Raw genomic sequence first — 16471 nt, 5'->3', positions numbered from 1 at the left:
ATCGCAGGCCAAAGCAGCCATAGTTTGGAAACAAATCAGTGTGGCCGTGCTCCTATAAAAAATATATATTTACAAAAACGGGCTGCAAGCTGGATTTAGCTGTAGTTAGCCCACCCTCACGGAATCATTATGCAAATATGCTGTTGTTGTTCCCAGGATAAAAACGGAAAAGAGAAGAATAATTCTCTTTTGACTCTGGTTAGCTCTTTCCCTAGAAAAATTCCTGGATGACAACCTTCGCTGCCTCCTACGTCTCTCCTGGGCCACTCCTACCTGGCTCTTCCCCTACTGTCCCCTAAGAACTGTCCTGCAGGTTGCCAATGACCTCCGGGTTGCCAAATCTGGTGGACAGTCCTCATGCCTCCTCTCAGCCAGGCTGCAGTCTTTGCTCACCCCTCCTCCTCCTTGGGGCACTTCCTGCCCTTGGCTCCCAGGACATGCACTCTCCCTACTTCCCTTCTACCACCCTGGCTGTGCCCTCTCAGTCTTGTGTGGATTCCTTCTTATCTACTTGATGTCTAAATGTTGGAGGTCACAGGGTCCACATCCAGGGTCTCACTTCTTTCTCTAGGCACTGGCTCCCTAGGGTACCTCATCCAGTCTGATGCCTTCAAAGCCATCTATGCAGGATGATGCCCTCCAACCTATACCTTCCTCCAAAACTTCAGATGCATCTATCTGGCTGCCGGCTTGATATGGCCATTCATAGGCATCTCAGAATTAGCCTGGCAAAACTGAGCTTCTGATAGACTCTCCCAACTCCTCCCTGGACCTGCCCCTAGCATCAACTTCCCCATCCCACCAGTTGCTCAAAACCTCACAATTATCATTGATGTCTATTTCTCTTACCCTACACCCATTCCATTAGCAATTCCTGTTCTTTACGTGCCAGACACATCCGAGATCTGACCCCTTCTCACCACCTCCATGACTACCACCTGTTCCAAACCTCGTTATCTCTGGCCTAATTACTGTGATAACCTTCCAACGAATGCCCGACTTCTGCCCGTGCCCCTGCAGACCTTTCTCAACACGGCAGCCAGGGTGATCACACAGGCCTCTGAAGCTCTCATATGTGCTGGGCTTTCTTCTACCTCAGGGCCTTCACACTTACTGGGCTCTCTGCCTGGGTGTTCTCTTCCCAGCTACCTACCTGGCATGCTGTTAGGCCTTCCTCACCTCCTGCACGCCTTCCCCCAAAATTCTTCCTCCCCCAGCATGCTCCCTTGTTTTATTTCCTTAGGATTTTTTTTTTTTTTTTTTGCTTATTTATCTTACTTATTGTCTCTTTGTACCACTAGAATGTAAGTTTGACAAGGACCTGGATACTTTGTTCTGTTCTGTTCTATTCACTGTGCCTAAAACAGGGCTTGGCACATAGTAGGTGCTCAATAAATATTGGTTGTTCACACATCAGGAGATTTCACATCCAGTTCTGGTCTCTCTTGCACGGTGGGAGACCTGGCAACACTGAGCATGTACAATCAGGTGGTGCTGCATGGTGGTTGCCCCTTTCAGATGGATATGTGCCATCTAGGCTATGAAAGTACTCTCTCTCCAAAGCCAGCTTCACCTACTTAGGCCACCAGCCTGGCCCCCTTGACATCTGACTTTGAGACCCATGGTGAGACACCCCCAAGATGAGGCCCTAGGGTGGACCCTCAGCTACCCTGGGCAGAGAAGCCTTTTTTTTGTCCCTGCTGGCAGCCAGGGCCTCCTGGAATGCCCTATGTGGCCAGAGCTGAAACATCACCCGCCTAATCGGTCGCAGCTATTAAAATGCCTGTATCAGTATCAAAGGGAAAATGCCAGGCGGCCACTCACTCCCCCCAGAGAATATGGCTCCAGCCTGGCCTTAGGTTTAGGGAACACTCCCTCCCTGTGTCTCAGCCTCAGGGCTCTTAAAGGGTCCTAGCTCAACCTGGGCTTCTGCAATATGTGGGGTGGGTCCAAGCTGTGGCATAGACACAGCCCAGAGGGAGAAGCCAGGTGAGATCTGCAGCCGTGACCTTGAGCCTGGCACGTGCCTTCAGGGAGAATCTACAAAATAGGGATATGACCCACCACCCCCTGCCAACCTCCTGAGTGCCGTTGTGGAGACTGAATGAGATAATGCAGAGGCAAGTGCCTGGGAAACCACGGAGCATTGATCAATTTTTGGGTTGAATGATTGAATAAGAGTTAATATTAATTATAACAGCTATGCACATTGAACACCATATATCAGCCACTGCGCTAAGCACTTCAGGTGGAAAATATCATTTAATAATTGATTTTTGATATTATTAGTGCATGCCTCCTATTCCCTTGGAGGCTGGAGTGGGACTTTCTTTTGGGTTGGCACAGATGGCCCCCAAACTCCAGCAAAGCATCTATTGTAGGCAGAGCTTGGCAGTGCTGAAATCATATATCAGCTTGACTACACTTGGGAGTGCCAGAGCCTTGGGGTCTAGTCCCAACTCTCCTGCTAACTGTGTATTAAGCAAAATCTAAAACCCCTCTGGACCTTGATTTTCTCATCCATAAAATGGAGATAATCTAAGTGATCTGCTAGACTACACAAGACAGCTGGCAGGATAAAATGAGATGAGGCCAGAAAATAAACAGAGGTATCCAGATGTGAGGAGGGTGAGCACCTGTTTTGCCAGCTTGTTTTGCTTGGTGGCCAGGTGAAGGCCACTTCTCTCTTGAGCCAGTGCTAGGCCTGCCTCCTCCCACCTGCTGTAATGAGGCTGGCCTGACCCCTGCTGCCCTGGCTCCATGGCGTGCACCACAGCGACAAGTGGTCAAGTTTCCTGCACTTGCCATGTCCCTCCTCCTCCTGGGAAACTCAGAGCCCCTCTTCCGGAAAGGGAGGGTGAGTGAGGAGGGTCTGACCTGCAGCCCTGCCTTTTGACCCTGAGAACTAGGAGTTGAAGGAAGAGGAGGTGCCCACTGAAATGACCACAGCAGGCAAAGCTCCGGCCCCTGTGCCAGCACTCTGATCACAATGCCTGGCACAGGGCGGGGGCTTGATCCCATCTGCTAGAGGCCTTTTGATCATCCTGCAGCATAACTGCTGCTGGGCTGGCTGCCCCTCTGCAGACTGAGCTGGCCCTCAGATGTCGGGGGCCCGGGTCAGATGTCTCGATCCACACTCGAACCGAATTACTTACTTTTAGGTCAGCCCTCTAGGACTCATCCTTGTGGTCCCAGGAGGAGGTGGGCTTTGGCAGAATTGGGATAAATGGGCATGGGGGAGGGAGGGCATCTCCGTGAGGAGGTACAGAGGCAGGACCTGGCTGCTCAGTGCTGGCTCCATGGGCTACATCCCAGGGACTGCAAGAGAGGGCTGGCTCCACAGAAGAGGCTAAAGGGACAGGCCCGCATGTAGCCACATGCCCCAGGGCACAGGCAGCTTGGCAGGGTGAAATCAAAGTGGAGGAAATCAAGACATCCAACCCACACCCACCAGAACTGGACTTGCATGGGCTGCTGCAGGGACCTGTGTGCTGGGGACAGGGAGGGGGTGCCACAGGGTTGCCTTAGGAGCTGTCTTCTCCCTACCTCAACAGTTCCTTTCATGCAGTGGACTTGGCACCTGATCATAGACTCCCAGGGCCATGAAACAGGGGCCTGCGGGTCCTCCAGATACCACATACTGCCTCTGTCTCCCTCTGCCTCCCTGTCTCACCAGAACCACAGACAGATGTGGCACCAGGCTCTCTCATTCAGGAAAAAAGTCAGGGACAGGAGGCATATACCCCTGTGAGCTTTGCAGCCTTCATATGAGGAAGTCCTTCCTTCTAGCTAACCCAAGGCCCTGCTGCTGCCACAAGGAGTCAAGGAGCCAGGCCCCAGAACTGATGGTGTACGTGGAAGGCAGATTGGCAATGGGCCCAGGACCTCAAGGATCTCAGGGGTTCAGGGGTCATCTCGGGGCCTGGTGCAGGATAAGTCAGGGGCGCCCCACCACAAAGAAGTCCTGGGGTGAATGTTGGGGACCTCTTTCCTCTTTTCCTGCCTTTCACAAATGGGTATTGGCTATCTACAGTGTGCTAGGGGTTAATGTTGGGAACCTTGCTATGCAAAGCAGACACTGAGGCTGCTCCCATGAAGTTTATACTCTAGGGAGGGAAGCAGAAGAGCCTACAAACCACACACATCAATGCGGAGCAGCCATTGTCATCAGAGCTGTGGCCAAAAGGGGCAAGGTGCTGAGAGCCAGCTGGGGCATGGACTAGTCTGGCTCATGGCAGAAAAGTGAGACATGAGCCAAGATCTGAAGCTGAGCAGTAACTCACCAGGTGAGGGGCCCAGGCACAGGGGAGAGGCTGAAAGCTAACCCAATAATGCGCTTCTTAGGAGCCAGGCAAGCATCTTGCATGGATTAGGTTGGTGCAAAAGTAATTGCAGTTTTTGCCATTACTTTTAGTGGCAATTAAAAGTAATTACTTTTGCACCAGCTTAATGTTAATTCATCCAGCACTCACTGCAACCCATTTTATGAGCGAGGAAACTAAGACAGAGAGGGGCCAAGTAACCTGCAAGACAGCACACAGCCTGGAAGGGCAGAGGCAGAATTTGAACCCAGGAAGCCTGGCTCAGAGCCCACACCTTGACTCTATGCCTGTGAGAGGTGAAACTTGGCTCTTTCAAGGAGATTGGATGATCTATTACTGGAGTACCAGTCACTACTCATAGCACTTTATATCTTAACTTTTTTTAATCCTAAAAACAACCCTTATAAAAGTACTCTTATTATCATTACGCTTATTTTACAGAGGTATAACCTAAGGCACAGAGAGCTTTAACCTGCCCAAGGTCACATAGCCAGTAATTGGCAGAGCTGGTCTTGAACCCAGCCATCTGGTTCCAGAGTCTGTGCTCCTAGCCTTGACAGCGTGCCACCATGTAGCTGCACTCCAGAAGCAAGGGCAGGTGAGCCAGGAGGCTGGAGAGAGTGACAAGGGCTGTACCTGAAGGCCACATGGGTCGCATTTAGCAGTGCGGTCTCTAGCCTGAGAGCAATAGGGAGTTACTGAAGAGTTTAATCAGGGAGATGGCGTGATTGCACTTAGTTTTTTAAAAGGTCCCCACTGGCTGCTGTGTGGATAAGACAGTCAGGACAGCATGGGTGAGAGCAGATGAGTTAGGGGGGCAGCTCGGGCCGGGGAGGGCAGGCAGGGATGGAGAGGAGAGGACAGGTCTGCAGAGGCTGAGAAGGTGTGGGCAGGAGGGCCAGGGTGGGTGTGGCTGGAGGTCAGTGTGCTCACATAAGAAGGGATGCTGGTGAGGGGTGGATTTCCTGCTCAGTTTAGACATGTAGAGTTTGAGGTGCTTTCCAGACATGCTGGAGTTGTGGGTTGGTGGGTGTAGAGACTGGCTGGGCCTCTGATGACATTAAGAGCCAGAGATGCCCTACCATGGAACAGTCAGCCATATAAGGTAGTGAGCTCCCCATCACTGAGGTGTGTAAGCTTGAGGACCAAGGCTGCTGTAGGAAATTCCTAGAGCAGCACCTGACTTATGAAGGCCCTTCCTGATTCTATGGAGTCTGGTGAGGCTGGAGGTATCAGGAGCACCCTCTGACCTCCCATGTCACAGAGCTTCCCCCAACTCCAGGAAACCTCAAGTGCCAGTTCAGGGGGAGGTGGATGAAGCTATTCCTGGAAGAGCCCTGGCAAATGCCCCTTTAACCCAGCCCCCTTTCTGCATCCCTGTCACAAGAGGTCACCCTTTCTGACCTGCCCTACAGGCCACCTTATCAGAGCATGACCTGGTGCTAAAGAGGTGCCTTCACAGAGCATCTGCAGCCTGACAGAGGGCAGCGGGTGCAAAGTCCCTCTATGGCAGAAGCTCAGGCCCCACAACAGCCTTTAGGGGCAGCAAGCTTCTCCTGCTGCAACCCAAAGAACAGAAAAAAAACCGAAGCGCCTGAAGGGAGGTGGGGGTGGGCAGGAGGAAGGAGCGTGTGGGCAGAGGGAAATGCCTGGACGAATGCTCAAAGGAGAATGACCAAGACTTGAGGAGGCAGGCAAGGCTGGGGTGGGAGTGAGGATGGGAAAGGGCCAAGGAGGCAGAGGCCCAGCCTACGTGGGCCCCAGCCATGTGGGGTTTCAGGAAAACCCACAATAGCCGCCAGGCAGGGAGACAGGGGCCCAGTGTCCCCTCAAAGGCCATGCCCAGCCTCTCTGGCAGGCAGTTCTGCCCCTTTGTGCTCAGCTGGCCCTTGCTCTTTGAAGGACCAGGGGAGCACCCCCTGCCAGCAGGCCCACCCCTTCCGCCACAGACAGCGTCTCTGCAAGGAGGCCCCACACCCAGGGCTGTGGATGGGAGAGCGGGAGTGTCAGCAGGGGCTGCTGCTGGGGCCTGCCAGCGGCCCAGACAACACCCAGCGCAGCTGGTGACCCTGTCCACCCTAGCCTCTCCAGACCCAGGCCTCAGTTTCCCTTAGAGAAGCCTGCTGACTTCCCTCTGACTGAGGGCTCAATAGACTATTTCTGGCAGGGGCAGAACCCAACCCAAAGAGGTGGGAGAAGGATTTCTGAGGCTTCCTGGAGGGCAAACCTCAGTTGATTTTGTTTTTGGAAAACAACAGCGAAAAGCCTGCTGCTTGCCCTTCTTCAAACCTCCTAGTGCACACAGAGACTTTTGTTGACATCTCACCGTGAGCCTTATCACTGCCCCTCAGCCCCTTGAGCACTGCTTGGGATCCAGGTAAGGGGGTCTGGGTTTCACTGCACAGGGAGCTCCAGGCACTGGGCCACACAGACTCTCTCTCTCTCTCTCTCTGTCTCTCTCTCTCTCTCTCTCTCTCACTCTCTCTTTCTCTCATTCTCAGGGCCTGCCAGGTCCAGCCGCAGAACATGATCACCCATGGAGCTCGTTAGACACTTACAGCCAGGCCCTACCCACAGACATCTGCAGCAGGTATTGGGAACAATTGGCCTGGGATGTTTTGAAAGCTCCCCAGGTGATTCTAATGCAACCAGCATCACCCGTACAAGTGCAAGCCTTTGAGGACATCTGGATCAGATGAGAAGGAGCAGAGAGTAGCTTTAAAATGTTTAGTTACTTCAGATCTTTTACCCCTCTCTGGCTCTAAGAGGGAGCATTCAGGCAGCTGATACAAACAGACAGACAGACACTACACAGTAAGGTAGAAGAACAGCAAAGGCGGAGTGATCAAATAGGATCTGGGATCAAGGCTCATACAAAAGCCTTTGCCACTGGCTGAACCCTAGATTTGCTGCTAAGCTTCCTAGTGGCCAGTTCAGAGTCCGAGAGACAGGAACAAACCCATCCATCCTGGGAAGCCCAAGCATTCCAGGGGCCAAGGCTGGACAAGGGCTTCCCTCAGGGTACTCATCACCAAGGCCTGATGTAATTAGCAACACTCACAATGTCTTTCTTGCGACAAAGATGGTGGTGCGGCCCTGACGCCAAGGCAGTTCAGTAAACACTGCCTCTGGGAGCCAAACCAAACTGAACAGATCCCCAGCCCCTGGCTGGTTTGACTGGCCTCAGCAGAGTTAGAGACGTATGGTACTTCATACAGACAAGTATATCCTAGTATCTGCGGATGCCAACTGTGGGCCACACTGCCAGATTTCAAGGCCTGGGCCACCGTGCCTGATTTCAAGGCCTAGCTCTGCTACTCACTTACTTTGTGACCATGGGAAAGTTGCTTAACTTCTCTGTGCCTCTATTCTCTCTTCTGTAAGAAGGGAATAGTAACAATAGTAACCACTTCATAGGATTATTGTGAGGATTTAGTGAATCAATAGATGTAAAGGTCTTTGAATAGTCCCTGGTACACAGTGTAAGTGTAAGCTCAATACACAGTGTAAACTCAGTAAACATCAGCTACTAATAAAAGTTGTGGACAAGGTGCATGCAGCCCCATATTACCTCCTCCAATGATGAGCGAGGTGGCAATGGTTACAGGTGCCATTAGCCAAATGATTCATTTAATCCTACAACAACCCCGTAAGGGGGATGTCATCATCTCCATTTTTCAGATTAGGGTACTGAGGCTCAGGTCACACAGTTAGTGGCAGGGGTTCAAATGCTATGGTGTTGCCTGCTTCACCATTTTGCCACCCCCCGACTCTGTAAAGAAAAACCTTGGCAGGCAGCTGGGGCAGGTAAAAATGAAGCTCCTGACCTTGGGAGTAGAGGATGGGAGGGGGTGGGTGCCCCCACCTTCTCTGCCCAGTGGGGAACACATCACTGAGCCTTTCCTGCTCTCCCAGCCAGGACAAGGCATGCAGCCTGGACACACAGAGGTCAATCATCTCATCCTCTGCTGGTTGCTGAGAAACACCCGCTGAGCAAATGCTGAGCCTATTGCTGGGTCCAGGGCCGGAGACGTTGTGAGGAGAGCTGACTAATAAACCTTCCCCAGCCTCTAGCAGGGGGACCTTATGTCAACAGCTAATTTGTGAGAGCTGCCTACTATGTGCAAAGTCCTGGGCTAGACTTAATAAGGGACCCAAGACTGCATGCATCTATCCCTGTCATCGGGTCATGTGTGGTCACATGGAGAGACTGCTGTACAACGTGGTTGGGTTGAACCATCAATGGCAAATGGATTTCCTCTTGTGCACTGACTCTAATGGACGAGAGCGGCAGCCTGGGTTGCCGTTCTCTGTGCTACTGGGGGACTGTGCCGAGAAGGATTCTGAGGCCTACCTAGGCTGAATGGGAAAGAGCGTGTTGAGCGATGAGTAGCATCTGCTATGGTTTGGGATAAGGAAAGCCAGCAACACATGCTATGTCTATTTTCCTTCTCTGAGCTAAATGTCTGGCACAACCAAGGAAGAGCAACAGGAAGTTGGAGCAGGGAGAGGGCCCACATTGGGTTGGAGTGGTTCGAGGAGGCTTTCCAGAGGGCAGTGGGGCAAGTCTAGAGTGATTAAGAAGAAGGGGAGAAGACATCTTTCTGGGAGTTACCAAACCGTAAAGCTGTGCTTACACAGATGGAATGGTGTTTGAGATGCTTTTGGTTTTCCCCACCACCTTCCTATGAGGGTTGGCTGCCTCCTGAGGTCCTCAGTCTGTTCAGAGCTATCTGCTAGTTCGAAGACCTTTGGAGAAGCTGCAGAGCTCTAATAATTCTCCCTGCCTTTATAGTAAGCACCTGTTATTAAAAAAACAAAATCTAGACTTATGAAATAGCTTTTCGTCTTGAACACCAACTCTCACTAGTAAGTAGCAGCTTCCTGGAACACTGTTGAAAAGGATTCTGAGGTTGCATGTAAGCTCCGTGGGAAAGTGTGCAGCAATTGATTAATAATGTCTGCTGAGGGCCCTGGAATGGGGAGCAGTGCACACCCAAGCCATGTATGGGCCACTGCTGACCTAGTTAATTGTCTGGAAAGGGGAAGGTGTGGTGGAGGAGAGATGCCTGCTGGGAGCTGGATCCCACCCCTGACTCCTCTGGTACCACCTTGTGCTGGCTGCATTTGAGGAAACCTGGATCCAGAGTCTGTCCATATACTGAGGTCCAGGCAGCTGTGGTCACCACAGGACACTGTGCACAGGTTACCCACCCCAGCACACATGTACTTCCCCTTTAAGAGTCTCTTTCCATCTTCATCCCAGCATTTCAGTCCTGAAGGACCCCATCCACAGCCCCAATCTTTCAGCTGCTGCTTTGATCCCTCCCCTACATCTGTCCCCTATATCTCTTTGCCATTACTTTCAATGGCAAAAACTGAAATTACTTTTGCACAAAAATCACACACTGTATAAATGTGAGACACGTTATTATAATTGTTGTTATTTTTAGGGATGAAGGGGTCTGTCTGGTGTTCCTCAACATTTTAGCCTGGAAGTTTCAACCACTTCCTCTCCCAGGAGATTCCTTAACATCCAAAGGAATGAATCACAGATAGTGGGAGGGAGGTACAGTGACATCAGTCTTCTCATCTGTAAAAGGGGATGGTGTGAATGTCAGTCTCTTAGGGAAGTTGTGAGGATTGAAAGATATATAGTGGTGACATGCATAGCATTGGCCCCGTATGTACCCTATAACTACGGACATTTCTATTCATTTCTGATATTATTATTGGGATTGGGGAGTCCACCTGGCATCTCTCAAGACTCACCTTAAAGGTGGCTGCTGAGACCCTCTTCTGCTTCCCCTTGGGCCTAGAAAATGGACTTGGCTCTTTTTTTTTATTTTTATTTTTTGAGACGGAGTCTTGCTCTGTTGCCCAGGCTGGAGTGCAATGGCTCGATTTCAGCCCACTGCAACCTCCGCCTCCCAGTTCAAGCGATTCTCCTGCCTCAGCCTCCCGAGTAGCTGGGATTATAGGCGCCTGCCACCATGCCCGGCTAATTTTTGTATTTTTTAGTAGAGATGGGGTTTCACCATGTTGGTCAGGCTGGTCTTGAATTCCTGACCTCAGGTGATCCATCCACCTTGGCCTCCCAAAGTGCTGGGATTACAGGCATGAGCCACTGCACCCAGCCCAGCATTTGGCTCTTTTAAATTCCACTCCCTTCTCATTCACTACACATGGCTGCCCAGTCCTAGGTGTCATCTGATTTTCTCCATTTGGGACGTTCCAGCTTCTTTCTTCACAGCAAGCAAATCAAATAACAGGCAGCTGGAGTGCTCGTTAAGGGTCCCAGACCAGGAGAGAGGCGCTGATGGGGGAAGAGTTGGGGCCTGAGGTCTGGAAAGCACACTCCTGGTTCCCCCACAGAGCCGGCTCCCGCCATCCTCCAATCCTGGCTCTGCACAACCCCCGTCATGGGCTGGTCCCCTCGGATCTGCCTCTGGCTCCCCTCTCAGGCCTCCCGTCCTCCTGGGTCCCCTTGGCCGGCCCTCCCTGCAGCTCCCTCTCTCTTCTGCCTCATAGACACAGTCTCTGTGCCCTCACCTGCTTTCCCCATTGGCATGGGAGTCCCGCCCCCAGGCCATTGAACAGGCCTTGTGCCTCATCAGGCTTGCCCTCCCCAGTGTCCTTCTCCCATTCTTTAGGAAGTGGCCCAGTCCTGCCTGTTCCAAAGATTGCCTGCCCCAGATCCCTAAGAGCCCTCCCTGAGCACTCATCTGGTCTTGTGCATGGCCTTTGGTGATGGCACCTTTTAGTGAAGTCTCCAATCTGCCCCCAATCCCAGGAGGGAGGCAGGGCCTAGATTTTATGGAAGATGAACCTGAAGTGCAGGGGTGTAGCATGGCTTGCCTAAGGCCACACGACTGGCAAAGCCCAGCTAGAATCCTGGTCTTGGCCTCCAAACTCACCAGATGCCTGTGTGCCCCATGAGGACAGGGACCTTCTGCACCTCCATTTTGGAGAATTGTTTTGTAACAAAACCATTTCCCCTCTCTTGTCTCTGAATTTTCCTCTCCTGTGGCAGGTTTCTGCCTGTCCCAATTCTCTGCCTTACCCATTGCTCTCCTCTGCCCTAAGCTCAGACCTTTGCTCAGACCTGGGAGAACACACCTACACAGGGAAAGGCCCAGGATGGTGCCCTCAAGTTGCTCTGCAGGCCCGGAAGCTGCTCGTAGCACCGTGCTGGCCAATAGAACTTTCTGCGAGGATGTACAAGTTCTTTCTCTACTGCCCAGCTCCACAGTCCCTAGCTGCAGTGTCCACTGAGCACTTGAAACCAGGCTGTTGCAACAGACAAGCTAAAATTTAAATTCGATTTAATTTTAGTTAGTTTAAATATAATGAGTTGCATATGACTAGCAGTTACTGTATTGGACAGCCCAACCCTAGGGTGTCCCTCCAGGAGCACAGACAAGCCCCCACAGATAAGGCCACTCACAGACAAGCGCCCACAGATAAGGTCACTCACAGACAAGCCCCCACAGATAAGGCCATCCGCCTGTGGGACAGTTCCCTTCCTCTGGCTCCAGCATCTTTCACTATTGACCTCAGCCACCATTTCCAGTCACCCCTCTCTGACCCTACTTTCACCCCCATTCATTGTCCCCTCTGGCCTGCAGCAGCCTCCTGTTTGGCCTCACTGCTTTGCCAGCTGTAAGCACTCACTCTAGGGGCATAACTGCCTTCCTCAAAACCCTTCAATGGCTCCCCATTACTCTTATTTAGATGTAACTTTCTCTAAGGCCCCTCTTGAACTGGGCTGCCCGTCTCTCTCCAGCCACATCTCCTACTTCCTCACACTCCCAGTCCTCAGGGGTCCTGGACTTCCCCCAGTTCTCCCAATTCCCTCTGGCCCCCAGCCTCAAAGCCTGTTCCGTTTGTCCCCTTAGAACAAGGCTTCACATTCACCTGCTTTTGCCTAGCAAACTCCTATTCATCCTTCAGCTCTTCATTTGAAAATCACTTCCCTAAGGAAGTCTGCCATGACTGCCACCACCATCAGACAATGTTGCATGTAATGCATTCCCCAGGCCCCTCTCTTCTTTCACTATTGTAGCTTTTTTTTTTTTTTTTTTTTTTGCACACCACATGGTCACTGCCCATTTTCTTCTTTGTGCACTACTTCCCTGTATGTAAGTTTAGGAGGGCAAAAGTGTCTCCCACAATGCCTGACCCACAGCAGGCTCTCAATAAACATTTTCTGGATGAATGAATGAGAATAGGCCAAAAAAAAAAACAGGTGGCAGGATACAGTGCAAAGAACATTGTATACAGGACCAGGAGGCTGAGGTTCTGGTCCTGGACCTCATCATGTGACTCTGGGCTCAATTTCCCCATCTGAAAAATGGGGTTCAGTTCAGATGCTCTCTGGGATAGCTTTCATATCTAGCAGTTGAAAAGATTACATTCAGTAGGGTAAATATGGAGCTGCAGCTTGGAGGGAAGGAATGAGCATGTCGGATACGATAGTTAGCCCCAAGGCCCCTAGAGTATGCGACTTGGCATGGCTAAGTCTGACGCAGCAGAAGCAAGAAGGTGGGAAAGGCCAGGGCATGGTCAGGCCAGCAGGAAGGTCTGGGAAGGGGAAAGCATGGAGAGAGGGGCTGCACTAAACCCTGAAAATCAGATGCTTATCCCTCAGCAGCCAGGACCCCCAAGATACCTGGAGGAGCTCTCACTGCCCTGACACCTTCTTCACCACCCAGCCAGTCTGGGCTCACACTGCCTGACCCAGAGATGCCCCACCTCCACCCCAGGCCCAGGGGACCATGGGCGGCCCGATGGAGTTCTCCGGATTCCCTGGAGCCTGGCAGGGCACGGGAATGAGCTGACAGCAGCAGTCATGGGTGCACCACTAGCACCAGTATGCTTGCCCTGTGACCGCCCTCTCTGCTCTGGCCCTGCAATCTCCTTCTCCTTGGCCACCCTGGAGACCCGCTCCAGCAGGTGCCAGCCTGGCAGAGGCAGCTGAGAGGAGCCTGGCTGTAGGGAATTGCTACATCTTGCCAAAATGCTCACAGCACCCCACCCACCACAGTTAGAGCTGTGCTCCAGTGTTTGCTACATCAGCACTGTTTCGCATGTTCAGAGGGGTTGGAGCGCTTGTCCCAAGCTCCCAAGTAGCAGAGCGGGGATAAAAACCCAGGGTTGCTGAACTCTACCACCGTGATCTTTGCTGCTGCACACTCGCTCCAGCTAAGTAAGAGATCCTCTCCCATTTCTTCTCCATGGAAACCTTCCATGGCCAGGATCTGCTCCAGGACCTCTTCCCAGACTGCTGCGGTCCCCACCTGCCTGTCCTCCTCTCTATCTGGGCCCTGGATCCCTTGTGCTGTCCAGATTCCCACAGATCATCAGGCCTCACCCTGTGAAGGCCCAGCCTTTCCTCTGGTGGCACAAAGAGGCCGCATGTCCCTCCTTCCTGGGGAGGGGACAGCCTTTCCCTGTATTCCCAAGATTGCCATAGCTACCTGACACGCTAGTAGCGTTTAATCTACTTGGATCAAGAAAATTTGGAGAATGGGAGAAAGCATCCTTTCTCTAGAAAAATAAGAAACCTGGTTTAGGAAAAAGAAGGTGTGGACTAATTTGTGGCCAAGGACAGCAGAGCCAGGCGACCCACACTTGGACCCTAGCGGCCTGGGCCAGTGAGCAGATACCAGGGCACCACCCCCTGCAAGAACTGTCCCCACTCCCCGCACCCCTCGGGTTCTTAAGGGGTGGAGGGGGAGGGCCATGGGGGCTCAATAAGCCTCGACCTGGACCTCTGGGCGGGCTTCCCGCTGCGTGGGCGCGGGGCGGCTGTCACACCACCCCGGCCGGGTCCCGAAAGGGAGGAGTGGAGCTTGCCCGCCTCCGCGCGCCTCCGCGCGCCCAGCCTTCCTCCACCTGCCCGGCGCGCCGAGGGCGCTCCCAGCGCTGGAAGCCGGGAGCGCTTGCCCGAGGCGGGAGTCGCGGGGTCATGCTCTTGCCCACCAGGTCCTCCGAATCTCTGGCAGGGCAGCGTCTGTCCATGTCCCCGACCCCTCCCGCAGGCAACTCGCGCGAACCTGGGGCTCGCAGAGAGCGATCGCCCGCTGACACGGGCTGAACAGTCTGGAGGCTGCGCGAGGGGGCGCCGCGGGGAGGGATAAAAGCCAGCAACAAAGAGCACAGACCTCGTCCAGCAGTTGATTGACTCGTCCCAAAATAGCCGTCTCCATTTGCTGCTCCCCGCGCTCCGCTTCCAGGCGCAGCACCCGGGCCTGCAGCTCCGCCGTCCGAAAGTGGGCGAGCAGGCTGAGTGCCAGCGAGCAGAGGGCCAGCGCCAGCAGCCCGCACGACCCTGGACTCGGCAGCCGTGCGCCGCGCTCCGCCCGCGCCGCCGCCAGAGCCACCGTCCCGGGCGCGCCCAACTCCCCAGGGCCGCGGGCGCCGGTGGCTGCCGCTTTGTGGGTGCGCTCCGCTACCATCCTCTCGCGTCTTGAGAACCAATAAATAAATAAATAGAATAAATAAAGGCGAGAGCCGCTGCCAAAAGGCTCTATCCAAACTGCGGGGCAGGGGGAAAGGGCTTGTATCGCTGGAAAACGTCCCTTTCCGTTGCTCCCGGCAAAGAGGACGGAAAAATTAGCCGTAGGAGGGGAAGTGCCGAAAAAGCACAACCAGCGGTAATTGGGGTACACCTAGGTGAGAAAAAAGTTATTTCGAAGAACGTTCCAAGTCCAGGAAAGTTAGGGGAATCTGACCGGCTCTCCTTCTCTCCGCCCAGTCTTTCCCTTCAAGTGTCTGCAGAGCAGTTGGTGCCGCGCTGTCAGTCCTTCTGGGCGCCTCGTGTCTCCCGGGCCAGTCAGTTTCAGTCCCCGGGCGAAGGGGCGCACATGGAGGGCCCCATGGGCAGAGGTGGGTCGTGGCGGCTGGCGAGGAGCGCTGGGGCCGATTCCGGCGCCTCTGTAACTTGACACACTCCCTGCGGCGGCACGGATCGGATGAGCAATCCGTGCTACTTCCCAAACTAATCTCTCCCGCCCCCCTCCCTCTTCCTCCTCCTCACTCCTCCTCCACCTCCCGCGGGGCCGACGGCTTGGATTTGTTTATTTATGCAAACTCGCCCGGGGTGGTGGGCGTGGTGAGCAGGTCCGGCGGCCCCAGCCCGCCGGCCCGGGAGCCCCTCTCCCGCGCTCCCCGTGGTCTTTGAAGTGACACTTGGGGTTATTTATAGGCAGGAAGCGGGTGTGGAGTGGAGCTGGGGCTGCACTTCTCCCTCTTTCTCCGGATTCACACCGAGGGCTCGTTTGGCCTTCCACGGAGGCGGTGGGGCAGGCACCACCTTCCACGGAGGCGGTGGGGCAGGGACCACTCCACCTTTCCCAGCTCCTGAGACCCTCCAGGAACTCGACTGAGTTATTGTCAGGGCTTGTGGGTGGATCTCCACGTCCTGATCAGGACTACCTGATCCCTTCAGCCACCGCTCCTCTACTCCCAAGCCCCCAACCTCTTTCCCCTTCCTTCTCCCCCTGACAACCGACTCCCTGGGGGACTCTGTACCTCCTGAGATCTGCAGCTCCTCCAGTGCCGGGTGGCCAACCACATCTTTACTCTGGGGTAAAAAGTCAGCCCTCCAGGGGGCAGCAGAGCTGACACCCCTTTCTCTGTCAGGACCAAGACCTGAGGTAGTATGAGACTGAAAACTGAGCAGAAGAGCTTATTACAGGTATCTGAGAGGTGGCTCAGTGGGGCCGCCTGCCAGTCCTGACATCTCCCCTTCTTGCCTGCCATTAATCTGAGACCCATGTCATCTATCCCTGTGTGGTGAGACCAGCCTGCCCCAATCATCCCAGTCATCAAAGGTGAGCAATTCCCACACAAACTCAGGCTCCATCCCTGCGGGAGGCTTAGGGCTAACCGGGCTCTCTCCTGTTGTCATTTCCTGTATTCCGCTAGAGAAAAACTGGTGGCCTGAAGGGCATTTGGTAGTTTTCTCTCTTCTCTTGTCACCTCCTCCACCCCCCACATTAAGTAGCATTTGTATCCCAAGAGACTTTATCTCCTTGTGCCTGTTGACATTCCGGTGAATGAGGTGGTGGGACTGAGTTTTTGGGAGAAAGCCTATCTTCCTGGAACAGCGGGCAGAGGAGAGAAGACTGGGTTTTCAAATATGC

General features: G+C 53.5%; 1 protein-coding gene across 11 annotated transcripts in view; it reads right to left on the bottom strand.

The window, feature by feature from the left end:
• Window positions 1-15300, bottom strand: part of COL13A1 (collagen type XIII alpha 1 chain) — a 158817-nt gene extending 143517 nt beyond the window's left edge. For 10 of the 11 annotated variants that reach the window (XM_055274544.1, XM_055274546.1, XM_055274545.1 and 7 more), the window contains exon 1: window positions 14489-15300. In XM_055274544.1, the coding sequence (XP_055130519.1) occupies window positions 14489-14782 (294 nt within the window). In that variant the 5' untranslated portion in view covers window positions 14783-15300. The remainder of the gene's footprint in view (window positions 1-14488) is intronic. The other variant, XM_055274543.2, reaches the window with a different exon arrangement.
• Between the last annotated feature and the right edge of the window lie 1171 nt (window positions 15301-16471).

The sequence above is a fragment of the Symphalangus syndactylus genome, chromosome 4 (genome assembly GCF_028878055.3).
Source record: "Symphalangus syndactylus isolate Jambi chromosome 4, NHGRI_mSymSyn1-v2.1_pri, whole genome shotgun sequence".
Lineage (NCBI taxonomy): Eukaryota > Metazoa > Chordata > Mammalia > Primates > Hylobatidae > Symphalangus > Symphalangus syndactylus.
The sequence above is the reverse complement of the archived record's forward strand: the minus strand, read 5'-3'. Positions and strand labels throughout refer to the sequence as shown.